Below are 12525 nucleotides of genomic sequence, written 5' to 3'. Positions count from 1 at the left end.
GTGAAGACGTAGCTCCTCCAGTTTGTACAGTATCTTGTTTTGAGAACAAGTTGTTTAGTTCATTTGAATATATAAAGTCCATTTTCTTACTGTGTTTCATACTGTTAAAGAATTATATTGTTCAGGATTAAGTAAATGAGTTCCAGGCATAATAGGAAGGCTGTATGGATTTCTTCAAAGATGGTGGTGCTATCATTTTAGCCAAGGGATAGGTAAATGCAGTGGGTCCACGGGCCCATATTCTGCCCCTGGGGCTCTCTGAGGTCTTCCTGGACCACCAAAATACAGTACCAGAAAACATAACTGAGAGTGCATATAAATCCACTTATAACTGTTTAAATATTTCTATGTTAAAAAGTGAAAAGGTTCCAGAACATATTTCACAAGTGAGTTAATCATCCATGTCCAAAAGGTGGAAGAGGCAACAAGGGGGTCCACTTTTAGATCTGATCCTAACCAACAAGGATGACTTGGTTAATGGGGTGCAAGTGGTGGGATCATTAGGTGGAAGTGACCATGTTCTCCTGGAGTTTGTAATACAGTGGAAAGGAGAAGCCAGGCATAGTCAGACACGCATCCTAGACTTTAGGAGAGCGGATTTCAGTAAACTTAGAGAAGTATGAGAGCGATTCCATGGTCAGAAATACTAAAAAATAAAGGAGTTCAGGACGGATGGGAGTTTCTCAAAAGAGAGATACTGAAGGCACAATTTCAAACAGTTCCAGTGAGAAAGAAAAACGGGAGTGTCTCAAGAAACCAGGATGGATGACTAAGGAACTTTCAACCGAGCTGAGTTTGAAACGGAACATGTATAAGAAATGGAAAAAGGGGGAAATCACAAAAAAGGAATTCAAAGAAATAGCAGGCATGTGTAGGGGTAAAGTCAGAAAAGCTAAAGCGCAGAACGAACTCAGGCTTGCTAGAGAGGTTAAGAACAATAAAAAGGGCTTTTTTGGATATGTCCGCAGCAAGAGGAAGAAGAAGGAAACAGTAGGGCCACTTCGTGAGAAGATGGCAAAATACTAAGAAGACAGAGAAAAGGCAGAATACTCAACACCTTCTTGCCTCAGTCTTCTCAGAAAAAGAAAGGGTGCTCAACCTGAGGATAATGGAGCAGAGGACAGAATAGGGGAATTTCAGCACAGAATAAGTAAAGAGATAGTAGAGGACACCTTATTAATCTAAATGAATTTAAGTCTCCGGGACCAGATAAACTCCATCCAAGGGTATTAAAAAACAACTGGCAAATGTAATATCGGAGCCATTGGCAATAACTTTGAAAACTCTGGAAAACTGGAGAGATCCCAGCAGCTGGCGGAGGGCAAACATGTCCCCATCTTCAAAAAGGGAAAAAAGAGGATCCCAACAATTATCGTCCAGTAGTCTGACACAGTACTAGGAAAGATTCTGGAGCAGATCATTAAACAGAGAGTCTGTGAACATCTAGAAGGCAATGCCAATCACAAAAAGTCAACATGGGTTCAGAAACAAGTCATGCCAGACAAACCTAATCTCTTTCTTTGATAAAATTACCAGCTTGTTAGATGAAGGGAATGCTGTGGATATAGTATATCTTGATTTCAGTAAGGCCTTTGACAAGGTTTCCCATGACATACTTGCAAACAAGCTGGTAAAATTGGGCTAGACAAGGAAACTGTTACATGGATCGTAATGGTTGACCGGCCGAACCCAAAGGGTGCTCAACAATGGCTCCTTTTCAATCCCTGGAGAGAAGTGACCAGTGGGGTCCCACAGGGCTCTGTCCTGGGCCCAGTGCTATTCAACATCTTTATCAATGACCTGGATGACAGAATTGGGAGCATACTTATCAAATTTGCAGATGACACCAAATTAGGGGGAATAGCTAATACCCCAGAGGACAGGATCAAGATTCAAAATGACCTGAATAGACTAGAAAGCTGGGCCAAAGCTAACAAAATGAAATTCAACACAGAGAAATGTAAGGTATTGCATTTAGGGTGGAAAAATGAAATGCACAGATATAGGATGGGTGACACCTGGCTGAATGAAACTACGTGTGAAAGGGATCTAGGAGTCCAAGTAGACCACAAGTTGAACATGAGTGAACAGTGTGATGCGGCAGCTAAAAAGGCCAACACTATTTTAGGCTGCATCAATAGAAGTATAGTGTCTAGATCAAGAGAAGTAATAGTGCCACTGTATTCTGCTCTGGTCAGGCCCCACCTAGAATATTGTGTCCAGTTCTGGGCACCACAATTCAGAAAGGACATTGAGAAACTAAAGCGTGTCCAAAGGAGGGCGACAAAAATGGTGAAGGGTCTGGAATCCATGGCCTATGAGGAACGACTTAGGGAGCTGGGGATGTTTAGCCTGGAGAAAAGAAGGTTAAGAGGTGATATGATAGCCCTGTTTAAATATTTGAAAGGATGTCATATTGAAGAGGGAGCAAGCTTGTTTTCTGCTGCTCCAGAGAACAGGACCCGGAACAATGGATGCAAGCTACAGGAAAAGAGATTCCACCTGAACATTAGGAGGAACTTCCTGACAGTAAGGGCTGTTTGACAGTGGAATGCACTCCCTCGGAGGGTGATAGAGTCTCCTTCCTTGGAGGTCTTTAAACAGAGGCTGGATGGCCATCTGTCAGGGATGCTTTGATTTGGATTTCCTGCATGGCAGGGGGTTGGACTGGATGGCCCTAGTGGTCTCTTCCAACTCTATGATTCTATGATTCTAAAGACCTTTTATTTAGGGAAGCTTTTAGATTTTAGTGTGTTGTAGCAGATGAAGGTTTCCATGAGTAGTGTAGTGTTTTTATTATGTTTTAAGCATCTTTTAATGCTGTTTTTAATTTGTTTTTAACTTTTTAAAAATATGTTTTGTTTTAACTTTTGTATTAAGAGTTTTAAAATTGTATCATGCTTTTAGAACGTAGTACACCACCTTGGACCCCATACTGGGAGAAAGATAGGAAATAAATTAAATGAACAAATAAATTTTTTGAAAGGGATTTGCTTTCTTGGCCTACTCATAATATCTACATTTGTCAAATGGGATCTGTATTTGGTACAGGATTTTTGATGATGTCATCATTGGAATCTCTTTATTTTGTTTCATTGTACAATTTAACTTGGAAAGATAATTTCTTGATAGCAGCAACATCAACAGAGGTATTGAAGTAAAGTATAAGTATGCTGTTTCTGCCATACTCAGCAGAGTATGTTTAAAATAAAATTATGGTAGACTGCTTTTCAATACAGAGTCTTTCTAATATTGCTGACAACTACTTTAATAGGATTTAATTTGAAAACACAAATTACAGATGTTAAAAAAAGAAAGTGGAAACAGCACTGTGTATTTTTAAAAATAGTTCCAGTCAGTAGAATAGAAATCTTAGCTTTTATTTCAATTAATTAATCAATTAATTTGAATTTCAGCTAAAAACTGTTCAAAACCAATAAGCCTTCTTAAGGCCAAACTATGAGAGGGAGATTTAAAGAGTCTTTTTTTTAATGGAGATCCACAAAGTAGGAGCCATTGATAAGACTGGTAATAAGAATCAAAATTGTGGCACAGGAAGTAGGGCTTCTGATGCCAGACTTAGGGTTGTTGTGGATGAATATAAGTGATCCCACAAACCTATATGACAGTCGCTTAGAGTGTTCCGGCACTACAGGTTGGGCACAGGAATGATTTCAAACCTTCAAACTCACCTCTTATTTCTACATCTCCAAGTGAAGCTTCTGAAACTACTTCAACAGTAGTGTCTACACAACATATGCATTGACCAGAGGAATTTGAGCATGAATGCTAAACATTGTATCTCTATTGGATGATTCCAAACTTCAAAGTTTTTTTCTGATTGTATATACCTGTTGCATAGTGGAAGATTGATGTTGTCTACAGTTAGAACAGTACATCTAGGGTTAGCTTTTTGTACTGTTTATCTCATTCCTATTTATCAACTGTATAATATATGAGGTTTTACTTCCTGAGATGGATAGTCAAGTCATCAGAGATTCTCTCCATAACCAGAAAAAAGCTTCATGACTAAGTTCACTATATTATTTTTTCCAATTTGCAGGTGGAGCTGTTGTAGCCACTAAACAGAAGCTTGCAACTCCTGTGCCCACTGTGGAGATGTCAGAGAATGAACAGTACAGTTTCAGGCCTTCCACCTCTCCTCTTACTCATTCATCTCCAAGTGAAGCTTCTGGAACTTCTATTTCAGGGTAACAGCTTATAGGGAAGTGTGAAACCCCACATGGATGTATGTGTGTGGTTGGGAGGGCATTACTAGAGATCATGGGTGGGAAATGTGGCCTGAGGATTATACATCCTTCTAGAAGCTTATATGTGGTTTGTCCTGACTCCGTAAACTCCCACATCATCACAAAAGTGCTAAAATCTTAGATCACTGCTACTAGAGTCTTCCGCAAGCAATAGCTTGCCTTCTATCTAATCCCCCATACTCATCAGAAAACTCCAGAAATATGAACCAGCTGATACTTCTAGATTACATCTTTGACTGCTTTTCAAGAGCTTGAGCCCACCATAAGTGTGTGCGAACATATTGAGGTTGATTATATGTAATACTACCAGGCTATCAGTAAACACTGACTGGTTATACTGTGAACAACTGTCTGGCACCCAACCCCCTTTTCTTAAAAATAATAAAATAAAACTGAAAGTGCTGATAACTGAACATTTGATGTCATGCATATGAGCATGTGTTCTACTGTTGAGATACTGTCCTGTTGAATTTCTCCATTTGCTAATTAGACATTAGCAAAGGTTGTTTTGTGCTCTATGGAACATCTTCATTTTATCTGTGCACACATCCCAAAAAAAGTTCTAGAAGAAAGATAAAGGTGGTGGTAGACTTTTCATAATTTTGAAAGTTTATGTTAGAAACTGAGATACTACATTTGCTTACAATTCTTGCTCATGAACAGTGCAACAGTGTTCAGTGATATAATATAGGGAGCTATTCTAGGTTGTATAGTTCTACTTTAAAATTCTAGGAATTTAAAAACTATACCGTAATCTAATTGATTCATACAAACTGAGATTTGCTGAAGAATGAATCAGGCGTAAATGTGCAAATTAATATGTCCCTAAAAGAAGAAAAAATGGACATTACAAAAAGTATGATTTTACTGTTTCCCAAATCAATTTCTTGAGCACTGGAATACAACTCTAGAGACCAGAATTTGATTCACCGCTCAGCCATGGAAACCCACTGGGTGACCTTGGGCAAATCAGTGTCTCAGCCTCAGAGGAAGGCAAAGGCAAAAACCTCTGTACAGATCTTGCCAAGAAAACCCCATGATAGCTTTGCCTTAGATCTCCATAAATTGGAAATGACTGCAAGGCGCACACAACATTTTTTACAGACTTGGAGCAGTGTAAAATACATCTATCTAGTAACATAACAAGCAATATCTTCTTATGTAAAGTGTAGATCGTGTTTAAGATCCAAGTAAAGGCTGAAACAATTAGGGCTTTTCTAAAAGAACTGCACCTCTTGATGAGGAAGTTCTACTGGTATAGGGCCACCACTTCTCTTATTTGTTCCCTCAATCTCACTAAAGGTATACGTGTGTCTTAAGCCAGAATCATTGGGTTAATATTGCAGTCTGGGCAGCTTCATATGCATGCAGAAAGTCATCGAATAACCTAGTCCCAAACAAGTTAGTTTTATAAACTTCAATTCCAATATTTTAAATTGGACTCAGAAGTGAATAGCAGTGTGTGCAAACCTATAAAGAATCGTAATATACTCCAGTTGCTTTGTCCAAGCAAGCATCGTCTCCTGCATTCTGCTCAAGTTGAAGCTACTAGTCCTAAAGGCAGCTCTGCATAGAGCCTATTCTGTATGAAACCAAGTCATGAATGTTGGAGTCAATTTCTGTTATGCAGTAGGATCACAGCTGTAATATCAGCCTAAACTAGTAAACAATATCCTAGCCACTACTGTTACCTGTGCTTCCACTGTGCTACATCTAGAGTGACCCTCAAGGTATGTAGATGAATTTAATTGTAGATACTTTATGCTCTGTTTTTTTTAGATTTGATTGCCCTTATATAACACCTAATTTTAAGGAATCATCTTGCAATGACAGTATATTACCTAAGTCGGGATACACTGATCCTAGCTTGCAAAGACTGACTTTTGTTTCTGCCACTGAAAGTACCCTTAAGAATCTAGCTTTGTCTAGTCCAGAGAGATGTCAAGTAAGTAGTTTTAAATGCTTAGTCATTTTTATATACAGTGCTTATGTTAGTTCTTGTTCTTGCAGTTTAGCCTTTCTGTGAAGAGGTTTCCTTGAGTAGCATTAAATGCTAACTGAGTACCACTGTAGTAAAATAGATAATGTGCTAACTTGTTTAATTTGAATTAAAATAATTTTATGTGTTAAATCTAAGTGGCTCACTGCTTCCCTGTTTCATTGTTAGCTCCGTGTGTGTGTGTGTGTGTAGGGAAGCAGCAGATCTAGATCTGATGATATAGGTCTAAAAGACTCTGCAGAAATAGTCTATATTGAGACTTATCTAACTGCCCTGGCTTAATGCTAGAGATTCTGGGAACTGTAATTTTGTGAATCATTTAGTCTTCTCTATCAGAGAACTCTGGTGCCACAATAGCTGCAATTCACAGGATTTTCTAGTGCTGAGCCAGGGCAGTTAAAGTGGTCTCAAACTGGATTATCTCTGCAGTGTGTTTTAGACCATAGCTACTGTTGCAGTTGTCTAGAAGTACCATGAGACTGCAGACTTAATTGTGAGAAGTTGAACATATACTGTCAAAGGGTAAGAGCAGCCAGTATGTTTATTGCTGCCATTTTGAGGTGTTTTTTTTAACAGTCACAATTTTTTAAAAATTGTGTACAGTAGCCCTTCCATTTTCACGGTAGATCCGTTCCACACACACACACACACACACACACACACCCCGGCAAAAACTAAAAACGTCTGGTATTCAAACCTGGCTGGTGTGCACCATGGGTGCACACCCCATTTTCTCCCCCTCCATTTCATCATCGAGGGGAATAGATGTTTCCATCCTTTTAATTTTGCAATAATTCAACTAGTAACATTTTTACAATTAATTTGCTGCCCATGAACGGGTGAGGGACATGGATTCGAAGTTCGCAAAAATAGAAGGGCAACTGTAATTTTTAAAGAGTATATTGTTATTAAAATTAGAATATTTGTATTATATAGTATAGTTTTTTTAGTCTTAGTGTATGAAAAAATACTTTTCTAATGCATCATCACTGATTTTAAGATGACTATATATTATAAATACTAATAAAAATGTTACTGTCTTCTGTTTAGAGTAATCGTGCCAGTGAGTTGAGCACAACAATAGTTTGGACCAGTCCAACATCATCTCTGGAACAAGAAAATGGGAAAAAAGATCCTCTGAAAAATAAAATCTATCCATCAAGAAGCACCAGTATAATAAATCATCTTAAGAAGTTAGAAGTATATGAATCTGCAAAACCTACCTGTCTACCTGAGAACCAGAAATCATCTGGAGAGCTTCCCCCTAAAAGTAAAGCTGAGTCTACACAGAATTGTCCAAATAAGGAATTGAATCAAGGTGATAAACATGCAACACAGCAGGACTGTAGAACCACGGCACATAGGCTATCCTTGTTAAAAAATACACCTGCTTATATTGGTTTAGATGGCTGTATTTCAGAAAGTCAAAATAGAACAAATTTCAAATCCAGTGGTGTTGCTTCAGACATTCCACCAGCATCTTCTGGAATTCCAACCCTGCTTACAGGCTGTTCCCTTACAAGCACTCCATTTGCCCAGCACTATCTGGGAAGCTTGCAGTCTCACACAAATGTTGCTTTGCCTCAGTATCATGTTGGTTGTCCTCCAGTTTTTGGTGTTCCAGCAGGACTTATTTATTCTGCCATCCCTCTTGATCACACTCAAAACAAATTGCCTCTTGGATGGACACTACGTGCAGATATGACACCCGGAATGTTAGGTACAAGTTCACATTTTAATTTTTCATCAAACCAGAATATCGTCAATCCATCAAAAACAAGCCAAACAGCTGGTGCTGGTGGAGCTAGACAGTGGGAGGAATCTGTACAATCTGGATTTGGTATGTCAATTATTTTTTATTCAGTAATATTTTCTAAAGTGGGTGATGAAATGGATGCTTACCTGGATTTTTGGTCCCCATTTTTCAAACTCCTTAGCTCAGGGGTAGGCAACCTGCGGGCCCGCGGGCCCAGATGCGCGCCTGGCGAAGCCTTGGGACCGGCCCCACGCCTGGTCTCTGCCGCCGATTGCCACCGGGGCCTTTGTCCTCTCGTGCGCAGGGGCAATTGTCTATAGAAGCCTCAAGAACTGCATTTATATTAACATTTTTAAAAAAAATCAGCAAATTTTTTCACGTGTCCTCCACTTTTTTTTAAAAAAAAGTGTTCCACCATTTGAAAATTTTGTCCTACATTTGTCCCAGTTTATTTATTTATTAATTTTTAAAAAAAATATTTTTAATTATTGTTTTTTGCTTCAGCCCCCCCGTTGGTCTGGAAGCAACCCGGCCCCCGGCTCAAAAAGGTTGCCTACCCCTGCCTTAGCTGACCAGTATTTCCACTTTGACTGACTCATTGTCTAGAATAAACTGACAACGTAGATGGTAGGTTTGTTCATTTGTACGAGACACACATTCTGTAGTATGCATGTGTGCATATATTTATATATATATATATGCATACTACAGAATGTGTGTCTCATACAAATGAAAAAAACCTACCATCTACGTTGTCAGCTTATTCTAGACAATGAGTATATCCAACATTAACCTATCCAGTAAATGAAGTAAATGAAACCTATTAGTCATAAATTAAATCCCTTTAATTTCAGGCTAGTCTAGTCTAGGTGGGACTAGCATTTGATTTAAACCAATATAGTACTGTTCCCAATTAATAATGTTACAAAGACTGATATATCCATAAAACTAAAACTGTTTCAAACGAAAGAATAATCAGCAAATCCAGTGGTAAGCAGTGTTGTGGATTGTAGTCAACAACATCTGAAAGAGGACACATAATTCCTTCCCTGCTATAAGATCTCTCCAGACTGCTGCTTGTAGTCTCTTTATCTACTTTCATAGACCTTTCCTCCTACTAAAGGTAAATTTTTGGCTAAATGGGTATCTAGCTGTTTTGCTAAATTGGTGGGATGGTTAAATCACAGGTCATATATCCCAAACTTAGTTTTCTAATAGGAACAGAGCAGAATTCAGTGGATCAGTTTTGTTAGTAAAAAAGAACTATAGGTTGTTTGGAACTACCTATCAAACTACAGCCCATAATGTTTTTCTGTTCTAATTTATACAATTTGCTTGAGCAGTGAGTCATTTAATAACCTACCCCAGACTCTGTATCTCTATACTGTGGTACTGTTGCTTCCTCCCCCCCCCCCCCCCAAGCAGTGGCATAGTTCCCAGTTCTCAGAAGTGCTAAATATCAGCATTCATCTGTTAGTAACTATGTGGTCTGGAACTTAGTGTTTTTAAATTTTTCTTATAGATTGATAACATATGCCATTGGCACATTAGGAGACCCCAAAATGTGGCAAAATTTCCCTCCTGGATGGACGGCTTTTAGTGAATTTTAAAATAAGGTGGAAGTATTATGGGGATGTAGTCTCTGCAGCAGCCCATCCCTGGCCTAAGTGGAATTTGCATTTAATTTTGCCATGTAAAGATATGTTATGCTAGTATACAGAATTAAAGATTATCCTCCCTCCACTCTGCCTGTTTTGGACTGCAGCACCTAAAATTCGTGACCATTGGGCATCTTGGCCAGGATTGATGAAATTAAAATCCAAGTCATCTGGAGGTCATTAGATTGGGGGAAACTACCTTAAGGCAAGTTGGCAAAACAGTGTTATAAGTGGATGATGTGTATTGTTGTTTCAAGCTGTAAGTGTAACAAAATAGGTAACTGGAGTGAAGGTTATAGTGGAAGGAAACAGGCGTGGAATAGACACTCCTATTCTTAGTTTTGCTTCTGGTTATTATACGGTAACAAAATAAGTGTGAAATTAGACACACCCTTTTTGTAACTTTTTTAAAGCATGGGCCACTGAAACAGTTTGCTGGATTCTCTTTTTCTTTCCTAGCACGTGTGAAAGTCCCAGCAGAAGTAAAGTTCCCTACTGCATGCTGTGTAGGACTGACTTCACACACAGTCCTTAGTATTCTTAATCCATCTGAACGGTGGCTGCAAGTCAGCATCAGCCTCCTTAGTATTATGCTTAATGGTGAAAAGGTAGGTATCCAATCTTGCTATATATTAGGTTAAATTATTTTTTTTATATTTTATTATCATTGTTGCTTTGAAGTAGGCTGTTTTATCTATGTTTTTGTTGTTAGTGTTTATTTTTAACTTTTGTATTCAATGTTTTAACCTTGTATTTTTAATATATTGTAAACTGCCTTGAATCCCACTGCGGGAGAAAGACGGGATATAAATCTTGGAAATAAATAAATACAATTTTATGGAGTACTCACAAGTCTAGTACTTTTTATCTCATACTGCTGAAGATATTGAGGAAAGAATATGTGGATACTGATAGGGTTCCAAGTTGACCAAAGTGAGCAATACAGAGCTTATATTTCAGTTTATCAGCTTGTCTTGATCCCTGTTTTTCAAACTTTTACCATACCTTTTTGTGGTGAAGTTTTATGTCTGTTGCTCACATTCAAAGCATAGGATGATATATATTAGGACAAAAACTGGAAAAGTAGATAACTTTATACCCATAAATGTATTTCTAAGTTTTTGTATCTCTAATGACTACAGAATATATATTTTGTATCCTTTTTGTCATTTTCTAGGTGGAACCTCAGAAACATAAATGTCTGCTGTTTAAGAACAAAACGGTCATAGGACCTTGTACTACAGAAGAGCTAAAAATGCTGTTTTTACCCTGTCAGGCAGGAGTCTTCCAGTGTGTACTTAGTGTTGCCTCTTGGCCATTTTCTGCAGATGCAAATACAGTAGTACAAGCAGAGGCATTATCTACTAGGGTAATTGTAAATGCAGTTGCTGAAAATCCAGACATAGAGGTAAAAAATCCTGATAAATATGTAATTTTTACTTGTTCAAATCTTTTGTATATCACCATCTATCAAAGATTCCCAAAATTAAGACCAAACAATAATGTTTGTACAACACACAAAGGGAACAATAATTAACAGCACACTTCAGTCAGCTTAAAATATATTTTTTAAATGTAGATGTTTTAAATGTAGAGATACTCAATTTTTGCTTAACACCTAAAACATTTATACCAAACGGACCAAAGCTTTTTGTGTGTGTGAAAACCTCACTTCAAAGACAGTGCTTAGAGATGGGCTCATGAATATGTATGGGCTCATGAATATATGTGGACTAGTTGGTATCAGAGAAGCCACTCCAAGTACTTGGGTAGCAGGTAGTTTGGAGGTTTAATGGTGAACGTTAGCATTTCTTATATCCAAAAACTGATTATGCTGCTGGTAGATTTTTCTGCTTTTGTTTCTTTTAAAGACTTGCACGATATGATTGAAGTGGTGCAGTGGCCACAGTCTTCTCTCACATTATTTCCTCCTTTAGTTGGTGTTTTTTGGATAGCTCTACATATTACTCGTTGTAATTGTCCAAACAGATGCTACCAGAGCATGGATGACTGACTTTTTCTTAAAAAGAAGGCACACCTAGAACCTCTATTCTGGTTACCTTTCCATAATACCTATTTACTTCTCTGTACAAAGTGTGGTTTTATATGCATCGGTTACTGAAAGCACTGTCCTTTTCTGCTTTTTTTGCTACCAGGTGGAAGCAGGAAAGACAAACCATCTGGACTTTGGTGACTTGCCATCTGGCAGCTGGAAAGCTCTCCCACTGAAACTAACTAACAGGACTTGTGCTAGAATGCCAGTCAGACTTATTATTCATGCAGTAAGTATACAAGCTAGTATAGTAGGCTTTAAGTGAGCAATATATTGTATTGTGATTGATTTTGGAAAGCATAGTAAATGCTGTGTTGATTTCACCACTGTTATGCAGGAAATAATATAGCATCATTAACGAACAACTTTGATTCCCAAGTCAGCAGAAGACAATGACAGTTGTGTAACCTTTGCAGTGTGTTACCATGACTAGAACATATTTATTCTCTCTTCTTCCTGCCTTTCTTATTCTCAGTAGGAGGATAAATTATATTTGCCTACAAGCAGCAGTCCTACAAACATGGAATACAGAGATTGAACTTCATTGCATAATAATACAGTTGCAAAAACCTACTTGATGTCCAGTTTGATAATTGTATTCAGAGAATCATATCTTTAATATTTTATTTTATTACTGCTTCTGTTGATAAGTTAATATGTTATTGTTAACATTTTCATATGTTCTAATGTTTTGTTAAATTTCTTTTTTAAAAAAATCTACACTGCTTTCAGATATGATTAGATAATAGAAATAGTTTAGAAATTGACTATGGTAAACACTGTTGCCA

The 12525-nt window shown here is 37.8% G+C and overlaps 1 protein-coding gene across 4 annotated transcripts in view; it reads left to right on the top strand.

Moving 5' to 3' along the window:
* Positions 1–12525, top strand: part of CEP192 (centrosomal protein 192) — a 77321-nt gene that overhangs the window by 25681 nt on the left and 39115 nt on the right. For all 4 annotated transcript variants that reach the window (XR_006103469.1, XM_042462717.1, XM_042462716.1 and 1 more), the window contains exons 19-24: positions 4064–4211; positions 6051–6216; positions 7321–8110; positions 10144–10292; positions 10862–11092; positions 11841–11966. Coding sequence is in view for 3 of the 4 variants with exons in the window: in XM_042462717.1 (XP_042318651.1) it covers positions 4064–4211; positions 6051–6216; positions 7321–8110; positions 10144–10292; positions 10862–11092; positions 11841–11966 (1610 nt within the window). In the remaining variant the exon portion in view is untranslated. The remainder of the gene's footprint in view (positions 1–4063; positions 4212–6050; positions 6217–7320; positions 8111–10143; positions 10293–10861; positions 11093–11840; positions 11967–12525) is intronic.

Source organism: Sceloporus undulatus, chromosome 4 (assembly GCF_019175285.1).
Source record: "Sceloporus undulatus isolate JIND9_A2432 ecotype Alabama chromosome 4, SceUnd_v1.1, whole genome shotgun sequence".
In the NCBI taxonomy this organism is placed as follows: Eukaryota; Metazoa; Chordata; class Lepidosauria; order Squamata; family Phrynosomatidae; genus Sceloporus; species Sceloporus undulatus.
This window is presented reverse-complemented; position numbering and strand designations above follow the sequence as displayed.